The sequence below is a fragment of the Polypterus senegalus genome, chromosome 2 (assembly GCF_016835505.1).
Source record: "Polypterus senegalus isolate Bchr_013 chromosome 2, ASM1683550v1, whole genome shotgun sequence".
NCBI lineage: Eukaryota > Metazoa > Chordata > Cladistia > Polypteriformes > Polypteridae > Polypterus > Polypterus senegalus.
In genome coordinates, this window is record NC_053155.1 from 212,797,073 (window position 1) to 212,821,176 (window position 24,104).

The 24,104-nt window shown below is 37.3% G+C and overlaps 1 protein-coding gene across 3 annotated transcripts in view; it reads left to right on the plus strand.

The window, feature by feature from the left end:
- enox1 (ecto-NOX disulfide-thiol exchanger 1) overlaps positions 1-24,104 on the plus strand; it is a 326,189-nt gene that overhangs the window by 48,923 nt on the left and 253,162 nt on the right. For all 3 annotated transcript variants that reach the window (XM_039745280.1, XM_039745281.1, XM_039745282.1), the window contains one exon: positions 21,134-21,310. In XM_039745280.1, the coding sequence (XP_039601214.1) occupies positions 21,134-21,310 (177 nt within the window). The remainder of the gene's footprint in view (positions 1-21,133; positions 21,311-24,104) is intronic.

The following is a 24,104-nucleotide window of genomic DNA, read 5'->3' on the forward strand; positions in this document are numbered from 1 at the left end:
ATGTATCAGTGCATACTCCTAACTGTGATGCCATGCTTGTGGTTATCTAATTACTTTTTTTGTTTTCTGTAATACTCATTACTATAGTCAGATGTAATTGTCGGTTTACTACAGTGACATCTTAGTGTTTCTAAAAATTTTAACTGGCTTGTTACTGTACTTTATTAGCTTGTTGATTATATTCTTGAGTGGCATGGTATAGTAGGTCATTGCTTAACCGTGCTGTTTCACAGATCCAGCATCTCAGTTCATTTCCATACCCAACAGCTGGCCATGTGGAGTTTACATGCTCTCCCTGTGTTGGCATGGTATTAGCATGGTCACCAAATATGTGCCAGTTTGGTTAAATGGCAATTCCAGACTGGCCTTTGTGTGAATGTAAGGGTGGCTGTGTCTGTGAGTGGGACCTATGATGGCTTTGTGCCCAGTGCTGGTAGAACCAGCATTGGCCCTTTATGACATTGAATTGAATTAAGTAGGTTTGAAAATATTATGGTTTTATATGTTATGGTACATTTTACAATGTACTGTAAATTACAAATGCAGCATTACAATAAAGCATGTATAAAACCAACCAAGGAGAACTGTTTATTTTTATTTCAAAGAAGGATTTCATTGTTGACTGACAACCAAACACAGTGCGGAGACATTTTGCCTTATTGATATAAATGTACAGTGAGCTGTAATACATTAGCACATGCTTCTTCTGGAAATAGTTTATATTTTAATAATACATTAAGATATGAAAGAACCTAGTTTCTTTCTCACTTAATCTCTTCTTCTTTCAAAAATACACTATTTATTACTTTCTTAAACGACATGTATATTATTCAGCCCCTCAAATGAAATATTATATAAAGATTCAAATGAGATATTTAATAAAAAAATATTGGGTATAATTATGAATGATGATTGTGAAGTACCAGCCACGTTTTACTAATTTTCAAGTGGAAGTAAACATGGCACAGGCATTCCCTGTGCATTTCTTTATGAGTTATTTTTTAGTTGCCTTTTATTTTTAAAGCTCATAGACCTTTCAAAACTCTTAAACCTTTATGGAGTGCCAGACAAGATCCCCTTTGAAAGGTACTTTAAATTAAGTTTCTTTGTACACACCTGACTTGGGATGCAGAAACTGCAATCAACAAACTCTACGCTGTCATTAATAAACATAAAAATTATCCTGAGGCTCCCTTCATCAAGCAGCTTCAAGCAGTGAAATTTAATATAAAGCAACAGACAGCAGACCACTTTCAACATGCTTCTTTTCCTACAACAGGACATAATATATTGGGTTATTACTATTGTGCCATTACTTCGTGTTGCTCATCCACACTTTTGTCAGTCTCACCATGCCTCAGTCCTTTAGTTTCTTTTTTACAGACACGGGCCAAAGAAAGTTGTTAGAAAAAACTTTGCAGACGTTAGCTAGCAGCAGTTTACGGGGCCCTTTGTGTCTACTGAGAGTTTATATTAAAGTAACCTTTTTTATATTAATTCCTCTGTAAACAGTGGCAGTCCTAGTGATAGTGGCTGCCTATACCCGTATAAAATAATTTGGATCAGTAAGGACATTTCTATCATTTTTAATACACAGACGCTGCTTTTGATACAGGAGATATTGATATGCAAGTGTTTAAAATCCAGATAGGATGTAAATACAGCTAAAAGATGGCCAGAAACTGGACATCTGGAATATGCTCAAAATGGTTTCCTCTGCATATGTGTTTCCCATCTTAATCGCAATATTTTCATTAGTTGTCTTAGATGTTCAACTGGAGACTTTTTTTTTCCCTGAAAGATCATTTTTACTTTTTTTTCTACAGTCCCGAAATGAAGCATCATCTCAATATTAGCATGACTTTTCATTTAATATATGTACTCCAGGTGTTACAAAATCTGTCTGTGACTAACATCACAGAAGTTTCAAGCTGAAATTCTTGCTGTTTGGTATACTGTACAAACCTAATATGACTTAATAACCATATTTACTGTTATTAACAATGTGTGCATAATTCATATGCAGTTGTTCTCAATTTATTTTTGTGAAGCACACGTCCACTTATGTGTGCATTATATACAGTAATAATTAAAAATACATTATGAAAAAAATTAAATGTGAGATAAATGCCAAATATAATGTTGAAACAAACAAATATACATTCAGAATTCCACAAAATGACATATACAGAGTGCCTCGGGAGTAATAGAGCAGTTAAAAGTACAGTCTGTGGTCATTTACAATAAGTTTTCTTTCTTTTTTGTTTCTTGTTATTAGTGTTACAATCACAGGCAGTTTTTATTTGCACAAATTAGACATAACATTTAAAAAAACAACAGTTGTTCAGAGTGGTGTCAACTCACTTTAGTAAATTTTTTTCACCTGTTCTTTATTACCACTGCCAGTGCTAGATTATTTTGAGCCTTAGGCCAAGCTTGTTAGTGTGCCAACCAACTGCTTGGTAGCTAACTCATGTGGTTGGCTTTCCCCCCCTAATTATCTGTGCCCTAGGCCAATGCCTACTTCACCCTAATGGTGGCTCCAGCTCTGTTTTGTGGCACAAGTCTATATTTTTGAAATGAAAAAAAAAAAATACAAATATAAATTAGATACAGCACCAGTATATCACAAGACATCCAACATTATAAAATAACAAGCCCTTGTCTTGATTCAAATGCCCAGACTGATGGGAGCTGCTCCAGTGTTGGTAAGCAATTCTAGAGGTCCAGTGCCCTATTGCTTTGACCCCCACATAAATGCTGCTCATTTAGAAAATCTCAAGGAGGTACACTTCTTGAAATTGCAATTTACACCCAAGAGTGTAGGCCCCAGCAAGTTCTGTGAAGCAGCTAAACTATTTACAGCTTTATGCATGTTAAGATGGAGGATTTTAAAATCATCTTTAAACTAATTGGAAATCAGTGAAGTGATTTATGAACGGATGATTTATGGTCATTTTCTTAGTTTTAGTTATGACCCTTGCCTATGTGTTTTGAATTAACTACTGAACAGTATGTGAACATTTGGAACAGTCTGAGACTTGAGGATTACAAATGCATGATCTAACTTTTTTAAGATCTTGCAGCTTAAAAATCCGTGTTAATTTTTTGTAATATTTCAAAGTTGTAGTAAGCAGGTTTTGAAAAGCACAGTGTTACCAACTATTATTTTGTTAATAAAAACATACAAAAATATTATTCATATACTGTTTTGCAACATTTAAGGGATTAAATAATATTGTAGTTGAAGTACTGTTATTTGATATATGGTTTACAACTTAAATATTCTTTTGAACATTAGGACACACAAGTATTCTGTATGTGGCCTGATCTCTTTTATGTACATGTTCTATCATACTACCAATCCTTCCTATTTTGCTTAAATCATTTTGAATTCAGTTTAATTCAGGTTATTTTTGTATAGCAATCTTCAATCAGTCCATGAGTAAATGCAGTTTTGAAGTTTATATATTACTGTTTAATGAGCAATTAACAACACAGACACAGATTTGCTTAGACAGAAAGGAAACAAAGTAGTTTAAAACTCATTAACATAAGTTGAGCCCAACAATAACTGTTTATTAATAAACTATTGAACTATGGCCAGTCAGTAGCATCCCTAAAAAAATAAACCTCTGTTGGTCCATGGTTAGTTTTAACATACAGGGTAAAAGTTAAAGGCAGACACAGTCCTGAAGACCATAGCCAACTGGCAGGCTGCCCACCCGCTCAGGCATTCTACAGCAAACCTCTGAATAGATTAACTGATTTTTCTCCCTCCTCTCCATATTGTCTGATATGTTTCTGATACAATAATTCATTTCTCAAATGCTATCCCTGTTTAACCCCATCTAGGTTCACTTACCAAAATATAGATGCCCACCTTGTAGGGATACCTTTTGGTGACCACTACAACTGCTGTGTACTTCACCTCTAGTCATTCAAATTACAAGGTCTTAGCTTTCTGCCTGTCCATGCACTGTCTGTTATATTCATGTTCACCAGCCATGGTTATCAGCAAAGGTTTGCTTTGTTAGTTTACAGTTCACTTTCATGTTGTTTTTACTTTTTGTCTATTTTTTTGTTATATTTTTCACACTTATCCATTGTATGCCTGGGGCTACTGATTTCACATCACATTCATTGTGAGTCATATTTTACACGTAACATTTTTTGTAATTGGATGTTTTGCAATAAAACTCTTTTAGACTAACATTGCCTTCCCACATTACCCCTGTTATTGTCCAATCTTTATATTACTTAGTTAAATAGCCTTAGACCTCTTCATCATATGTTTTTCCCAGTATCCCATCTATTACAAAAAACCTTTTACTGCAGGTATTACTTTCCATTGTCCTCAGCCAGTTTTCTCCACTTACCATTTACCAGGCAATCCATTTTTTTGCCCTACTGTACTTTTCAGAGTAACCCTTTACCACTGCTTTCCACGAAGCATATATTTTTTTCAAGCGCTTTGTTCTACCTTACCTTTTGAAAAAAACTATCTTCTGATTACTTTTATTTAACACTTTTTTAACTGAAACATCTTAGATCATTATTAGTTTGCATTTATTTGTAACCTTGGCTAATGGTTTCAGTACTGTTTCCTTAGTGACCTGCACTGCTGTGTTCTCATTAACACTCACTGCCTAATACACTCTTAGCCAAAATATATCTTTATGACTATTTTTAAAATCTTGCTCAATTATTTTTCTCCTTATTTTCTCTGATACCATGTTATCATTTTGCTAAGCATTTCTAATTATAATTTATTTTCATTTTTTTCCATGCCCAGTTTTTGTATTTCTTTTTTGAAGCGTTTCACCGTGTTTTTGTAATGATCATGGAACTTGAAAAGCAATGGTTATATTTTTTCTGTAGTTACCAATCTTAATTCTGCTCCCAGTTTATGCCATTTTACTTTATTTAACACAATGTGTGAAAAGTTTGGGGATCCACAAAAGACTGCCCAATTAATAATGACTGGCAAAGTGAAAAAGGGAAAAATGTGAGGATTCCTTCGTTAGGTCATATTGGTGTGCATGTGCCATCTTCAGTATCAACTGTTGGATCTCTGGGGCTATGTAGAACCAGACGGGGTGGAGCTGGCACAGAATCACAGACAGTCTCAGAGGAATTCTTCTAGGTCATTCTTGTCCCGACTGTGGAAGTATAAGGCATACATGAGCCGTGGCATAATATCTAAATCCTTCCATGATGATCACTTCAGAATGGTCATAAAACTTGCACAATCCTTCTGACCTCAGAGTAAGAACTCCTGCTCTAGAGTTTACTCAGAATGATGTGACAAACAAAAAACATGCATTGAACAGCAGTTCTTTTTATTAAGTTTGGTTTGAAAAAAATAACATTTCGTACGATCAAGTCCAGCTTATACAATGAAGAAAATAACATTACATATAATTAAGTTGAACTTAACAACACAGAATTGAACCCCCATCCAAGAGAAAGAGAGGAGAGCAAACAATAAAGGCGAAACTCTAAAAACAACAGGGAAGGAAGAATGTCCTTTCCCCAGATATAAATGCTTATTCTAAAATATTATTAATTAGATCTTGCTATATTAAAAAAAAATCTTCTCTCAGCAAGAATTATATTTTTTCCAATTTCAAATAGTATAGAACAGGGGTGCCCAATACGTCAATCGCAATCGACCGGTAGATCGGAAAGGTAGTGCTCATAGATCGCGTTGCATTTAAATTTTGTTTTTTTTAAATGTTAGTCTATCATATATCCTCCCTATGGCATTTGCAACTTGATTGACATACAGGACAGCCAGACTGAGATCTCTTTTCTTCTAACACACTGGTCATCCCGCACGCACGATCAAACGCGAGAGCTACTGAAAAACTCTGGCTATCTAAATGATCTAGTTAGCCTTCCAATTTATATCGACTAAAGAAGGGATTTTAAAAAAATGTATTGGTTATGGGCCTGATGTGGAATTGGAAGAGGATTTTTTTTCTCACAATGTCACAATCGACGTGTATTTATCTGATCTGTCAATCTATCATTGCTATTTCAAAGAAGGAACATGTGGAAAGGCACTTTCAAACAGTTCTTAAAAACTACGAAACTGACTTCCTTCCGAAAAGTGATCTGAGAACGAGAAAGGAGAGAGAACTAAAATCGCAGTTAATCAGACAGCCGTCATTTTTCACTCAGCTGAATTCAAAAGCAAAGGCAGACACACCAAAGCATCGTGCCGGCTGAGTCACTCGATCATTAAGCATAAGAAGGCCTTCCAAGATGGAGAGATGATAAAAGAGGCCTTCGTTGAGGCAGATGGCTAGGGAGAAATTCCTGCTGAGATTTCAAGACCCCTGGCCGGAGAAAAAGGAGTTTCTCCTTGTCATTAAACATGCAGAATACAAGCAACTTAATAACGATCAATGGCTGCTAGACTTGGCATTTTTTTTCCGATCTGACCAACATGTTGAATGAGCTTAATTTACAGCTGCAAGGAAAAGAGAAAACCATGGTCAATATGATTACCTTAGTTAATGCTTTCAAGCGTAAAATGCAACATCTGTCCTCAAAGCTGCAGCGCCTTGATTTGGGGAACATCCAAATTTCACATCAGAGCTGGAGAAGCCATGGAAGGCATTTGCGCAACTTGACAGCATACGCTGCACAGAGCAGATTGAAAATTGTCTGTCAGATTTTATCTAATGGAAAAAAAGTAATGATTCGAGTGTTGCCCAATGTAGGGAATAAGAGTAGTGTTTCTTCTTCACAAATTACTCAAGTAAAAGTAAAAAGTATGGTGCAGTAAAATTACTCTTAGAAGTACAATTTTTTTTTAAAAGTTACTCAAGTAAATGTAACGGACTAAATGTAACTCATTACTACCTACCTCTGATACTCAATATATATATATATATATATATCATTTTTAATTTAGGTAGATCATTTTGACCTGGTCATTTTAAAAGTAGCTCACTAGTCGAAAAAGTATGGGCACCCCAGTATAGAACATCAGTTACCCACTGACTTATAAAAGATGGGGTTCTTCCAGTTGAGCAAAATAAGTCTACGTGCTAGTGGTATGGTAATAGGCAATTACATTTTGTTTGTCCATCTCCACTTTAAGCCCACCTGGCAGTTCAAAATACACAGCTGTTAATGGGTTAGGAGGGATTGTGACACCAAGGTTGTCTGATAGGCATTGAAAGATTTTTTCCAAAATGATGTTAATTTGGTACACGCCCAAAACATGTGGCCCAGTGAGGCTAGAGCTCAATTGCAACATTTGCAGGTTGGATCTTGCTCTGGATACATTCTGGACAATTTTAAATGAGATAAATGTGATTGAAAGATTTTAAGTTGAATCATTGAATGCTTTGCACATATGGAACTGGAGTGCATTTTATGCATGGCTGCCTTTCGCTCCTTTTGTAAGATATTAAGTGAAAGATCCTTTCTTCACTGTACTCAGGGATCTTTAAAAGGAAGAGATTTTAAGATGTTTTTATATGTTCCTGAGATGCTGTTTGAGTCTTCAGGACCGATCAGTATTTCTTCTGGAATAGAAATGGGTTAAGAGATGTGCAAAATTGGGTGGGTTCCTTTTAGCAAAGTTTTTGATTTAGAAGTAGTGGAAAAAGTGTGTTGCTGGAAAGTTAAATTTGAAGCGTAATTGTTCATAAGATGCAAGGATATTATCTATATAAAATTCTCTTAAGTGTTTTAATCCTATACATTTTCCAAATATGCCTAAATACTGTGTAGGTTTGAGAGGGAAGAAAAAGGTGATTATCATGTAGAGGTGCAACAGATAAAAGCTTCTTAGCCTTGAAGTGCTACATGCATTGCTTCCATATTCCATCCATCCATCCATTTTCTAACCCGCTGAATCCAAATACAGGGTCACGGGGGTCTGCTGGAGCCAATCCCAGCCAACACAGGGCACAAGGCAGGAACCAATCCTGGGCAGGGTGCCAACCCACCGCAGGACATGCTTCCATATTTTAAATGATAAATGGACAATTAGATTATTGGTATATTGGTGATAATTTGTGTATCGGGGAACAAAGCAGGGCATATAAAGAAGTACATCAGAATTTTATTTCTGAGGTTATAATTGAGTCTTATTTCTTAAAGAGTGGTTTGTTAATGTATACAGGGATGCACTGAAATAGAAACATAAGCTGGGGGAGGATGTTCATCTTGACAGTGTTGATTCTTCCTGCTAATGTGAGATGGAGGGCAAATCATTTGTTCATATTTGTTTGATTTTTTTCTATGCTTACAGCAAAACTGTGTTGAAAAAGATCTTTATACTTACATGTTTTAAAGGTGTCTGCCTTTAATAAATCTGGTGTGTTCTTATGATATTACAGAAGGAAACACTTTCTCAATTCTTCTAGCTAGAACTTAGGAGAGTATCTTAACATCATTATTCAGAAGTGAAACTGGTCTGTATAATGCATATTTTATTATGTCCTTATTTGGAAAGATGATAATTAAAGTTTGGCGAAAAGTTTAAGGTATGATTTTGTTGTCTCTAGCTTCTATAAACATTGTTAATAATAGTAGAGTGTGGCAGCCCGGCCAGGACGCCCCAACTGCATATGTCCCGGGGGAGCAACCATGGGCAACTCAATACCTTCCCTGAGACGCTTGGTGGCAGCCTTCCTCATCCTCCTGCAGGGCTCCATGGGAAATAGAGTCCTCAACAGCCCAGTTGGGAGCTGGGGTGGCCAACTTGCAAGCTGCCAGCAAGGAAACCCAGGTCGCCAGGCTGCAACGTGAGGCCACATGGAGTACAACAACAGGTGGTAGGTTTTGGACTTGGGGGTGATTGGCTGGGAGGAGTGGTGGTGCCAGAGGAAGAGTGTTTGGTCTGTGATTTAAGTGCTTTTGAGACTGTGTTGTGGCTGGGGGGTTCACGGGGAAGACGTGCCCTTCAGCTGAACAAAAATAAAAGCCTGTGTCTTTTAGCACGTGCCTCAGTGTGAATCTGTGCCGGGTCGGGCACTATACAACGTCCAGTTCACAAGAGCTAAATTATTAGAATTTTATATTTATCAGGGCCTGCTGCTTTCCCACTTTGAAGTGACTTCATAGCATTCAGTAATTCTGAGAGTGTTCCTCAGCATTTTGAGCTGCATAATTTGTATGAAAATGTGCTATATAAATAAATGTTGTTGTTGTTGTAAGAGCATCTAGCTGTTGTATTTGTAATGCATCAAAAAAACTCAAAAAAACTCATTAGATTATGTCTTGTCTTCTTTAAACTGATTAAAGTATAAAGACTTACAGTATTCCTGTGTTTAGATAGATAGATAGATAGATAGATAGATAGATAGATAGATAGATAGATAGATAGATAGATAGATAGATAGATAGATACTTTATTAATCCCAAGGGGAAATTTACATACTAAAAACAATATTAAAGATTGATAACAATGAAAGTATAACAGACAGACAATAGTTTTGTACAATATTAACGTTTACCCTCCCGAGTGGAATTGAAGAGTCGCATAGTGTGAGGGAGGAACGATCTCCTCAGTGTGCCAGTGGAGGAGGACAGTGACAGCAGTCTGTCGCTGAAGCTGCTCCTCTGTCTGGAGATGATCCTGTTCAGTGGATGAAGTGGATTTTCCATTATTGAAAGGGGCTTGCTCAGCGCCCATCGCTCTGCCAATGATGTCAAACTGTCCAGCTCTGTGCCTACAGTAGAGCCTGCCTTCCTCACAAATTTGTCCAGGCGTGAGGCATCCCTCTTCTTTATGCTGCCTCCCCAGCACACCACCATATAGAAGAGGGCGCTGGCCACAACCGCCTGATAAAACATCTGCAGCATCTTATTGCAGATGTTGAAGGACGCCAGCCTTCTAAGGAAGTATAGTCGGCCCTGTCCTTTCTTACACAGAGCATCAGTATTGGCAGTCCAGTCCAATTTATTATCCAGCTGTACTCCCAGGTATTTATAGGTCTGCACCCTCTGCACACAGTCTCCTCTGATGATCATGGGGTCCATGAGGGTCCTGGTCCTCCTAAAATCCACCACCAGCTCCTTGGTTTTGCTGATGTTTAGTTGTAAGTGGATTGAGTCACACCATTTAACAAAGTCTTTGATTAGTTTCCTATACTCCTCCTCCTGCCCACTCCTGATGCAGCCCACGGTAGCAGTGTCGTCTGCAAACATTTGCATGTGGCAGGACACTGAGTTGTATTGGAAGTCCAATGTATATAGGCTGAACAGGACCGGAGAAAATACAGTCCCCTGCGGCACTCCTGTGTTGCTGACCACAATGTCAGACCTGCAGTTTCCGAGATGCACATACTGAGGTCTGTCTTTAAGATAGTCCACGATCCATGCCGCCAGGTATAAATCTACTCCCATCTCTGTCATCTTGTCCCTAAGGAGCAGAGGTTGGATGGTGTTGAAGGCGCTAGAGAAGTCCAGAAACATAATTCTTACAGCACCACTGCCTCTGTCCAAGTGGGAGAGGGATCGGTGTAGCATGTAGATGATGGCATCCTTCGCACTCACCTTCTCCTGGTATGCGAACTACAGAGGGTCGAGGGCTTGGCGGACCTGTGGCCTCAGGTGGTGATCAGCAGCCGCTCCATGGTCTTCATCACATGTGACGTCAGAGCGACAGTTAATGTTTAATGTTTCTATGATCAATGATATCTGTATCTGTGCTGGTAATTACAGTTATTGCACTGCAAAATTCCTGGTTGTGGATTTGTATGAGTTAAGATCTTATTACCCTTCCCTCCATGTTCATAGTACTCTCTTTACTGTGAGGCAGCAGTGCTACTACTGCGCCACAGTGCTGCCCGGTATGGGGAATATTTTCTTCAAATATTTTGGACCATTAATGCTAATTAATAATTTATGCCATGACCTATCTGTATTGTTGCTGACCCATGTGCAGCCCTTCATGGCACAAAGCAAAAGTCATCTCAATCTGTTTTCCTGAACATGATACTGAGTTCAGTTACTGGTAATTTGAATCCAACAGAACACCTTTGGGATGTTTTAGAACAGGAGATGAATGTGCAACTGTGAAATCTGCATACATTACACAGTATAATCATGTGAACATAGATCAAAACATCAGAGAAATGTTTCCAATACCTTGTGAAATCCACAAATCCACAAATGCCACAAATCACTGAAACTGTTCTGAGAGCAAATTGAGGCCCTCTGCAGTATTAGTATACTGTAGTGCTCCTAATAATTTTTTCAGTGTGTGTATATTTTGCCTGTTTTTACTTATACAGTATATTAATTTATGTTATTATATAAAATATTATTCTTTTACTGTTTTCTGAGACTGTCTATTCATAAGCAGATGTTCATTTTTCATAAACATTTTCCATACATATTTAAAAGCACAATGTTTTATTGTCTTTCTTCATAAAATTCAAAGCATTTTTTAAATGAATATTTTTTCTCACATTTCTTCTTAGTGAAGTATATGATGCTTACACAGTTTCAGTCTTCTTCATGTTATGTTGGTCTTTTTCTGACATTATTATAATTTTACTGAAATTCGTAAATCAAAACACAGCAACACTCAAAAAGAGTTGGAGATCCAAAAATGAAGCTGTGATTATAGATAATATTTTTTAAATATGAAAAGCTCCTTTGCCTGTCACCCCTGTATGAACAGCTGGATGATACTGATTCCATGTTACTGGCTCTTCTGGGCTACAAATCCCACATACCAAAAAGGTTGGTTTGGAGTTGTGACAGAGGCAGGCCCTTCTGGTCCAAATCTTTAAATCAGTGGGGGAAATGGACAAACAGTCAGAATAATATGCAGCCTCAATACTCTTTCCTACTCTCCACTCTAAATCTGCTCTCGTAAAATTTACAATATGGCTACATACAGGTATATAGTATAACAACGGTGCATGTATTTATCAAGCATCTCAGAATTACTCTAAAGAATTGCCCTAAAAGCGTGACTAGGATTTGGATTTGTCCTACTGAAGAGTAACATGAGAAGTAGTAATGATGTTTCCTACAATCACTCCCAGTGAAGAGTAGGAGTTCACATTGGAGAATGAATGATGTCGTGATTTTAGTGCATCCCAAGCTGCAAAATGGCACTCATGAAGGTATTTTGTAGTTTCCTTAGAAATTATAATAATGCTTTGTAGTTTTCTGATATCTATGTTAAGGCTTTACCACAAAGACAATAATAATAAACATAAAAAATGTAATTTAGTGGGAGAAGAAGAAGAAGGAAAACACAATACACTGTACTAAGCTTCATGTAATTGTTGCTACTTTTCACCAACATCAAGAGCAGTACAGTTTGCATCCATGGCCACTTGTGTTGACACTGTGATATCACTTGCGATTTACATATGCATGCTTATCCACACTAAAAGTAATGGTCTTTATGTACATGCCATCAATCACATCAACAACTCCAGGAAAATGAATGTAAATGTTAATGTAGCGTGTTTAACATTACCTCTCATGAAGTGAGAAGGAAGTATAAATCTGCACATTACTTCACACTCTGTAAGGGTGTTCATACTATGGTGCAAAATTCGAGAAATGGTTGGTCGTGACATACCCAAATCATCATAATTACAAAGACGTATTTTCCTCATGCCCGAAAAAAACTATGACTTCTTCACATAGCTGGAGCAATCCACATGATGTACAAGATTTGTTATGAATATTATTCCATCTCTGTCAAATCAGTACCTTTTTACAACTTCATTGTTATCCAGTGTTTCTAAAACATTCTGCCTTTCTTGGGTTGTGCTTACCGATATCTATGCCTAAATGGCGCCTTGTGGCAGCTTCTAGTGATTTAAGACAGCTCACAAGCAAATCCTGATGAAGTTAGGTATAGTTTCCTAATGTGGGAAAATTGATAAAATGCTATTACTCCTACTTCAAAGAACAGTGCAAAATGTTTGCAGTTCTGAGATTTCTGACTCAGAATTGTTCTCACACCACTTTTGTAAATTGTTCTTCACTAGAGATGAGCATTAACTGCAACTGTACATGTAGTACAATTTGCAGTGAAACATAACAACCCCTTTCAGGTTTATGAGGTATAGAATTACACCTTGCAGCTAAAATAATAATTGCATTATATTATAAAGGAAATTATGTAGCAATGATGAAACTTGATACAGTATTTTATCCCTGCTAAAGGAATTGTAAATACGCAACTACTAGTGTAAATCTGAACACAAATTTACTATTAATTGCTTATCCCAAGTATGGTAAAACTGTCCTACCACACATTTACAGAAGATTGCATTTAAACCACAACACATCCAATGGACATCCAGGTTGGTTTAAATGACTAAATTGTATGCCAAAAGGGATGCCTTGTACCAAGTCAGCTGAGATGGGCTTCTGTGGCCCTGTGCTAGAATAAGGTTCAGGTTTTATAGATTAACTTTACTTTATATAGACTATTTTAATCCTCTGTTGACACAAACTGATTATAGTCTTCAGTTTATAGAATTAGTGTTTATGCCTATGATAAAACAAAAGACTGCATTATCAACCAAGCAATACTTTTTACAAAAGCAGAATACTTAAATCACCAGTGTTGTATTTTTTGGAATTGTTTGTTGAAAAAACTTTGCACAATTTTAAATAATGTATTTCAGGTTAATATCCAGCCATTCAGGTAGCTTACATATAGTTTATATCCATCTGTCTATTTCCTGTACCATATTCATTTAATTCAGAGTTTGTTTGGCTTATGCATATAATTACCATTTTTTATTATAATCCATGAAGTATCATTATACATAGTGTAACGTGTGTATAAAATTGACCTTTTTAAAAAAATATATATTATTTAATTTAACATTCCAACCTTCTAATACAAAAAAGATCTGTCAAATTTTGTTAAATAGTTTTTTTAGGTAAACAGTAAACATCATGCAGTAAGACCAGATTGTAAAAAGAGCCTTGGCAAGCATTATTTAAATTTAAATAAATTACGTAGTTACAGATGCTCGGTTGCTGTTGCCTAATTTAGAGACTTTATGTGAAGAAGATTACACTTCATCAATGATTTGTGCAAAATGTTACTACATGGAATTTACTTTGTGCTATTTTTCCATCACAAACGGTTCCCATTTTCTCAGTGAAGATATTTAGCTTTTTTTTATAAATTTTGATCAATAATATATCACCTCCATGGTAATTTTGACCAGCTGCTTCTTACAAAAACAATTATGCTTTTCAAATATAATGGCTCTATAATATATCAGATTTCATTGGACAAAAAGACACAAAACAGCAAAAAATGTTTTGGCAGCCAAACTCAAAACAGGAGCCAGCTAAACTAGTCAAAGCTGTGGCATCTAATTGTAAAAAATGAGGACTGGCATAGTGGATGCAGTAAGCTGAAAATATTCACATACTACTTTAGGCTTGACATGAAAATTACTTTCCATTTGGATACATGATTGTTATTATTATAAATATCATTTTAAATAAACCTTTCTACTTTTTCCTTCCATTTGGCAGATTTTCCCAAGCAGTCTGTCATTGCTTAACAAGGCAGCTGAATGGCCAAGGTGTGGCTGTTGTGCAATAGACATAAAAAGAAAATTGATCTTTGTGAAATGCCAGAAACACTTTATGGTAATCTCTGCAGCTTTGCAGAACCTCAGTGTTAACTATAGCCAGTAGTGTGATCAACATAAATATTTATTAATTATAATCTGTAAATAAGCTATGTAAATGTATTTGTATAATCACCTAGAGAAACATTAGCTTTGGTATACTAAAATTTGTGAATTATAAGTTTCTACCATTTGTAGCTTTCTGTTTATGAATCTTGTGTTAGAACATGCATGCTTAAAACCACAAAATCAAGTGTTGTGCTATCATTCAATTTCTCTTTTGAGTTTCATTCTTTCATAGTCAACTTGTTGAAGTACCAGTACCTTTTATCTGTTATGGTAAAGAGATGTGTTGCACAAATCTTTCATTATAGGGTGTCTTTCAAAGATAACCCATGGTCTGGCCAGTTCTCAACATCAAAAACTGAAGAAAATGTCGCCACCATGGGACAAATTGTACTACTGCCAAACAAATGACATCCCTGATTGGCCATGATGTTTAGATGTTACAAGGATTTTAAACATTTCTCTTCTTACATTAACTTGGCAAGACATCTGACTGGACAAATGAATGGGCTTGAAAGGCCTTCTTCATAATATGGAGTCATCTGTAGACAAGTCTGCCCTTTTCCTCTGACCTCTCTTGTTAACAAGGTGTTTTAACTCATAAAACCACAGCTCAATTAATGTTTTTTGTTAATCACACCCTCTGTAAAACGTAAACACTGTGTTGCATTAAAATCCCAGGAGGACAGTTATTTCTAAGTTGCTGAAACCATTTGGCACCAAGAGTCATCCCACTCTCAAAAGATGCTTAGATTGTGGGTCTTGGCCATTGTAGATAGATAGTAGGGAATCCATTCCCAGATGCGTTTATTCATTCCTGGGAATTCAGAAATCCCACATGTCATTCCCGGGAATCCTGGGTGCCCGGGGATAACACAGTGCACGGGCATCTCACATGTGAATGGTTTGAGAACGACCGACACTTATTTTTAATAAAACTACTGCAATATGTTGACACCAATAAAAGACTAACCTTATCTACAAGCAGTTCATGCTGTCATATAAGTACATGTATCTAGTTTAGGGGTGCCCACACTTTTTCGGTTTGTGAACTACTTTTAAAATGACCAGGTCGAAATGATCAACCTACATTAAAATTATATATATATATATATATATATATATATATTGCAAAGTTTTACCGTCAAATAATGCAAAGAGTAAACAACACGTGCTTCTCCCTTTATATTGCGCCACAGCGTGTGGTTCGTTTATTTGACAGCATGCAGATCGGGGTAATTACATTCATGGCATTCGTAGTCTGAATCACAATCTGATTGTATGGGTGGTTACCAGGTAACGCTTGTGTTGGCAAACATCTGCCACGCTGCCCTCTTCAGTTGCGAGAAGCAGATTATAGAATGTTTCAAAGTTTTACTGTCAAATAATGCAAAGAGTACACGACACGTGTTTCGCCCTAATTCTGGGCTCATCAGGCGTACACACTCACTGCACACTCACTGCACATCAGCGTCAGTGGTGAAGCCATGGCGTGTGGTTAGTTTATTTGACAGCATGTAGATCGGGGTAATTACATTCATGGCATTCGTAGTCTGAATCACAATCTGATTGTATGGGTGCATGTGGGATGACCAGTGTGTTAGAAGGAAAGAGATCTCAGACTGGCCGCCGTGTATGTCAATCAAGTGGCAAATGCCATAGGAAGGATATATGATAGACTAACATTTAAAAAAAAAAATTTTTGAATGCAACGCGATCTACCTGATCAGATACTGATACACTTGTTCTAAACAACGCCCGCACTTGTGTTGCTCTGAAACACCGCCATTTCAGCTTTTACTGATGCATCCAGTTTCTTGTCATCATTCTGTGATGGCAAGTTTCTTGGCACAAATAATGCGGATGCAAAAGACTGACGCATTGCAATTTCAAGTTGCTGTTCAAAGCTGTTGTCTGACAGACGTCAATGAAGTCTGCCCTGTCCCGGCATTCGTGAGCTGCCGAGTGCAGACTCTTCCCAGACCACTGTGCTCAGTCTTAGTTTGAGCCGGGAGACTGACGACTGCTGCTGGTTGACTGAATCAATCTGCAAAACACTACACCGTGGGCCAAAAAACTGTACCACTTAATTATTTTCAACTATAACTCTGTTATTTCTTGATCGATTTTTACACGCTATATATGCGAGCTTGGGCGTTCCCGGTTTCCAGGGAATTACAGCAGTTTCATTCCCTAATAGACAGACAGACAGACAGACAGACAGACAGACAGACAGACAGACAGACAGACAGACAGACAGATAGATAGATAGATAGATAGATAGATAGATAGATAGATAGATAGATAGATAGATACTTTATTAATCCCAAGGGGAAATTCACATAATCCAGCAGCAGCATACTGATACAAAAAACAATATTAAATTAAAGAGTAATTAAAATGCAGGTAAAAACAGACAATAACTTTGAATAATGTTAATGTTTATCCCCCCGGGTGGAATTGAAGAGTCGCATACTGTGGAGGAGGAACGATCTCCTCAGTCTGTCAGTGGAGCAGGACAGTGACAGCAGTCTGTCGCTGAAACTGCTCCTCTGCCTGGAGATGACACTGTTAAGTGGATGCAATGGATTCTCCATAATTGACAGGAGCCTGCTCAGTGTCCGTCGCTCTGCCACGGATGTCAAACTGTCCAGCTCTGTGCCTACAATAGAGCCTGCCTTCCTCACCAGTTTGTCCAGGCTTGAGACGTCCTTCTTCTTTATGCTGCCTCCCCAGCACACCACCGTGTAGAAGAGGGCACTTATTGCAAATGTTGAAGGATGCCAACCTTCTAAGGAAGTATAGTCGGCTCTGACATTTCTTACACAGAGCATCAGTATTGGCAGTCCAGTCCAACTTATCATCCAGCTGCACTCCCAGGTATTTTTAGGTCTGCACCCCTCTGCACACAGTCGCCTCTGATAATCACGGGGTCCAGGAGGGGCCTGGGTCTCCTAAAATCCACCACCAGTTCCTTGGTCTTTCTGGTGTTCAGGTTTAAGTGGTTTGAGCCGCACAATTTAACAAAGTCCTTGATTAGCTTCCTATACTCCTCCTCCTGTCCACTCCTGATGCAGCTCATGATAGCAGTGTCATCAGTGAACTTTTGCACGTGGCAGGACTCCGAGTTGTATTGGAAGTCTGATGTATCTGAACAGGACCGGAGAAAGTACAGTCCCCTGCGGCGCTCCTGTGTTGCTGACCACAATGTCAGACCTGCAGTTCCCGAGACGTACATACTGAGGTCTGTCTGTAAAATAGTCCACGATCCATGCCACCAGGTATGAATCTACTCCCATCTTGATTCAACTGAATATTTGATTCAACAGTAATTTAACCTCTTAACCATCTCTGCATACTATATAATGTGTTGCAGCCATATGATTCGCTGCTGTTTCTGGTAACAAGCCCATCAAGCTAATAAATAGTGTTGAACGGCAAAATTTTGCAAAGTGTTTTCTACAGTAAATAAGCTGTGTTTGCCAAATATTTTTCTGAAATACCCTAAGCAACACTTTTTTCCAAGCGCCCCATGATACTTTGCAAGAACTTTTATGCATACCTACAGTAAGATTGTTGAATACTTGGCCATTCCTGAAAAGCACACAAGGAAAAAAATGCAGTTTTAGCTACTGAGATGTGCTGATACCACCCCCTCCCATCCTTTTCACTTAACAGCATTGTGCAATATTTTTTCTTATTGCACTCGTTTTTACCACTTGCAGTTGTTTTAACCCCCTTGGCCCTTTGACCTCTGAATGTGGGTCATCAGTGAACAGATAACAATTTGTCCTGAAGCAACAAAGGTTGAGAAACACTGTCATATTTCCATTCCACATGTATTTAATAAAAACAAACAAAAAACTTGCAGTATACTAGTACTGCCAACAGATATATAACACTGATCACTATGCACTGGCAAGTTTCTTTATTCTTAATAGAAGAAGAATGTGCGATCCATCTCCACGTATAAATAGGAAACAAAAAGACGTTCCTGCTGTGCCCAGTGCAGTGATTTTAAACAATGGAACAAGCCAGTCCTTCGCCTCTGCTTCCGGTCATCATTAATACAGTATGTGCCCCAAGATAGGCACTTTCTCAGCACAATTAACTATACTTTACTTATTGCTAGTGTGAGGGATTGCCGGCTGTGTATCCCGGCCAACACCCCCAAACTGCCAGATGGAGCCATCCCTGCAAAATGGAAGGGCCCTGAAATCCAGCAGGGCGTCATGGAAATTGGAGTCTTTCATCACAGCCCTGCTGGATACCATGGGGGCCACCGGAGGACGTTGCAGGGAGGCCCAGGGACTTATACTTTCCTTATAGCCCAGAAGTAATTTACAATTATGGAAACGGAGGAAATGATATACTTCCGGGCTGAAGAAAAGAGGAGTTTTGATCTGACCCGGAAGTGCTAGGAATCACATGGACTGGGGAGTTCAGAAGCACTTCTGGGTCAAAGACTTTAAAAGGACTCTGGGAAATCTCAGCAGGGAGCTGAGTTGGGAGGCAGGGTGGCTAAGCATCTGGGAGATTGGAGGATTTGTTTATTGGTATTGAGTAATGGTGGAATGGAGTGGTGGTGCTTTGTGCACTTTATTATTATAATAAATATTCATCTTTGGGCTTTTACCTGGTGTCTGACGTGTGGTCTGAGGGTTCAAGGGGCCAAGAAAGCCCTAAACTGTCACACTAGTTTGTCGTCATTTGTTTCATTTCATTTGCTGTATTTGTTACATCTTGTTTGAGGCATTCAGATTAAATATTTGGCCACAATTATTGGTCTAGTTTAGTTGGCAGAATTTTTCCTAGCCCTCAGAAACATTTAAAAGACCATTGCATCAATCCACTGAAAACTAGGTTCAGTCCACCTTCCATATTGACTTCAGTTGACTTGAGTTTGGCAAAGTTCACAAACATGTCTAAGATTTTGCCAAACTCTAGTTCAATCATCACTACTAATAAAGTGTCCACTGTGACGTTACACAGTATGTACATCTCCCTCTCTCTGTCTCGATATATTTGCAAGGGTTTGTTACACAACATGTCCCCTTATAACAGTTGAGTGGAAACTGTTCCTCAGTCTACTGGTCCTAGTGCCAGTGGTCCTGAACAAATTACTTTGAAGGAATGCCATAGTCATTAATAATCCTATTTGCTTTTCCAAGGCAGTGAGTGTTATATACTGTATGTTCTGAACAGAAAGTAATATTCCTGTGCCACTTTTACCCCCCTATGCATGTTACCTTCCAGGATGTGATGCAGCAAGTAAGTACTGTGCACCTGTACAAGTCAGTGAGAACAATTTGAGAAATTCAAGTTGTCTTCAGTCTTCTGAGGAAACAGAGGTCACAGGACCTCCTTTAAGAACTCTATATATAGTACACAGCTTCCATATTTCCATACTATAGTGTTCCCAATTTCACTATTAAAAGTCTACCTAAGATACTTCTATTTTCACAGAATAGCTACTGATATTAACTGATACCAATTAAGACAAAGTCTGCGTTTTTTTTATATTTTTTTGATTTTGTAGGATGCATTTTTTAAAAAATCTGTTAAAGAAGTTCAATGTTTTGCACATTTTTTTTTCTTTTTGTGGTCCCAAAGGCCTTAAACCTCATTTATCATTTGTGCACAATAGTAAGGTTTTGCGTAAATATTGGTATCTTTGTGTCAGAAATTCTCTTTTTAATGCAAATATGTTTTAGAATTACATTTCCCGTGAATGCAAATTTACATAAACTGCTAGCTTACACTGTCTGCATCAAACATCAGCTGCATGAAAACTGAAATCTTGTCCATTTCTTAAAACATGCATTGAAGCACGTAGGTGATCCCTGGGTAGTTATAAGCCGGTTTTCAGGAATGTTAGCTGGAAGGGGCGGATTCAAGAGGCCAAAAGACAGAAGTGATGTTGGTGGTCAGCCTTTCAATCATCCATTCTGCAGAGGGAGGAATAAAAAAGGCATTTGGTGACAGTGCCAAGCCCTAATTTAGAATGTAATAATCAGTAGGGTGGAGACTCCATTGAGAAATTACATTATCAGTTTTGTTAAGGTTTGTTCCATTTTCTAATAAATCCTATTTTCTAACTTTAGCTACATATATATTCTATTATACATTATTTAAAAAAATCCTTGACAATGCAACAGTATGTACAGTACAGTATCGGTTAGTATGAGAGTGATGTGGATGTGCCTTGTGATGCCATGCCCCACTGCCTACATGCCACAGGTTTTGTTCCTATATTGTGCTCACTGCTTCTTTGTTAGACATCTGTTCCCTGTGATCATTTTATAGAAAAAGCAGCTTCAAATGAAAGGTGGATTGTGGTTCCAAAGATTACACATTAAATATCTGGCCTTAAATATCTTTCTTTTTTTTGCTTTTTTACCTTTATTCATTTATGCACCTATGACATTGGAATTACTCCAATTTTCATCTTTGCTTGTTTTTAGATTCAATATGCATCCCTCGTTTTGACCATGGCCTTGGAATAATGACTGGAATCACCCCAATCAACCCAATGATGGCTGGTATCAGCTTAGTGCCACCACCACCTGTACCAACAGAGCTTTCAGCAAGTAAAGAAATCATTCATTGCAACAGCTGCACACTGTTTCCACAGAACCCAAGTAAGTGTTTGCATTGTGGTGTTTTTTCTGTAATTGAAAGCTAAGATGATTGAACAAATAAAGATGGATTTTCTCTGTTTGCAACACAGAGGAAGGGTGGAGGATAAGAGGGAATTATTTCCACAGTTATTCATCCTAATGAAAATTTGCAGACAAAGAACTATTCATTTTTATTCCTGTTACGCCTGAGCTGATGAAAAAAACATTTAGAAAAACACTCTTGAGTTTAAACTTTATTTCAAAGGCTGATAAGAATTATTATAGAACTGAAATATACAGATGTGCCCTATAATAAATAATACAATTTAATTAGCAATGCTGCTTATTTTAACTGTTTCCTTAGTATTTCTTGTCTGTGTATTTGTGGAAATCGTGTGATTCTCACCATGCATTTTTCTGTTTGGTTTTGCCAGTTAGGTCTGTTAGATTTTGCCCACCCTTTCCATGTTTCAGCAATGTGGTTTCACCAGCAAACAGAAGTAAATTTGATCTTTGTTCGTCTACATGCACTCATTTAAATTACATAAAGCAGTTGTTTTTTTTTAGATATCAGTTATATTCCATGTTAATTTTTATCTGAAATGCTCACATTTAATATTTGTAAAAAGATTTTCTGGATTAATTATTTAATACATAACATCGTCAGAATTACTGAATTTGGCCTACACTGCTGTCTCCCTCTATTATTGTAAACTGCCTATACTAAATCTTAAGTTCAAGATGTTCAATGCAAATTAACATGGCAAACTTTTCCAGTACGTGCTCTTCTATACCTATAAATTATTTGTTTGTCTACTCGCTCTTTTAACAACTATAATAAAGTTAAACTACTTTTATAATAAATTCCAGTGCAGCACTGCAATCTCGTAACATACCTGGCTCTTCCCCAAGATTCTCCAGCATTTGAATACAAGATCATGGTCTGCCTACTGACTGATGGCTTACATTTAGAGGCCACTTTATACCATGTACTTAAACACATCACTAAGTAATTTTCAAGAAGAAATTTCAAGAATGAAGAGAATTATTTTTTTTTATATACATAGATGATATTGCACACTATCCATGACATAAACCCTTGAAGGTTTGAAAATCTCTCCTGTGAATCATTCCATATTAACATCTTTCCACTTGTTAACTGGTAACTGAGCAGCGGTACACCTTTACATTTGACAAGGTTTTCTAATCTATGCATATTCTTGGAAACTCCAACTATAATTTAAACAGGTAAATGCTGTGAAAATTTGGATTGCCTTCAGAAAGCAAACCTAACCAGAGAGCATATCAGACATCCTAATATAATCTATAAAAAGGCAAATTTGAACAATATTTTTGCATACATATTTGTAAGTATTTTTCTACTGCTGGATGCACCTGCCTTCATTAAGTAAAGTAGCTGGTAGCTCGGTTCCCTCACAATGCTGCTGTCAAATTCATTTCAGGCCTAGGGTATTTTCTGTGTAATAATTGCATTTTCTTCAAATATTCATCTGGTTTTCCTTCTGATGTTCTAGTATTCCAAGTTAATTGGTTCCAGTTATTGCTCTTAAAAGTTCTTCTCCAGTAATAAACTAGATCAGCAGGTCAGAAATCAAAATGGGGTGGACCCAGTAATTAGGGTAACGGTTATAAAATCTTATACAGCACCACAAAGATACTTTTATTCTCGAACTCCACCTTAAATGCTCCATCTCATTTTTTTTATGTAAAACACTAAGTGCACATAAAGGATGGCATGGCCTCTGGTATTTAAAGCACGGTTTTCTGTCAAATCCATTAAGAACAGACAGCCTTCAATAGGTTATAGACATTTCATGTGTCCCTCAGGGATCACTGGAATTGAATATGATTGAGGTAAACTCTTTGGTGATCGCTCAAATGACCCAAGAGGAATCTGATGCCCTCAATTGGTCCATGGGCTGCTATAGAGATGATCATGGGGGAAAAAAGATTCACACTGATGCAACACCCATTCCTACACACACTGGTGTGAATTTATAGTCACCCATCAACCCATTTGCCTCATATGACCAGATTATTTCAGTGCCTAACCTCCACATTATCTACTTGGTTATGTGCTTGCACATCTGCTCGATATGTATTGGTGTAGGGTTATTTTCCCCTTTGTTCTGCTACTGTTTTGCTTTAATAATGATCATTATGTCACTTTCTACTCCTCACAAAATAATTGAAAAGCTCATTTTGCTCAGAGACACATCATATACTGTATTTCAGTGAAGTCACTTTGACTATTTTTGTCTTCAGTAGGGCTTTGTAGGGCAGTGAGCTGTCTCATACCACAAAAATGCAATTACTGAACTCCCTAGTTTTTGTAAATGTAAATCGCAGCCACCTATACTGTAACCCAACATTCATGTGTATCTTTATACAATGTTTTCCTAAATGTTTCAATTGCCATTTTTCAATGTACAGTATAATGTATATTGTATTTTGGAGACATTACTAGTTTTAAAAAATACTCACAATTTCAAAATAACTGCTAATCATTATTGATAATTATTAAATTAAAGATTAGCAATATGGCCAACTCCAAGAGGTCTGCTTGTTTGTTTGTTTGTTCTTGTTGCTTCTTGTTTTGATATTTGTATTCCAAGTAATCACAAAATATCTAACTGGAATGTTTATCAGGATCACAAATGGAACACATAAATAATCAAATGCTTTCAGATTTTTGAAATTACAGGAGAACCATGCAAAAATGTGAAGAAAGCTGAACTGTGTTTATGTGGGTTTCATTCTGAGCTCAGTTTTTTATTTGCATAAGCCCTTCTTT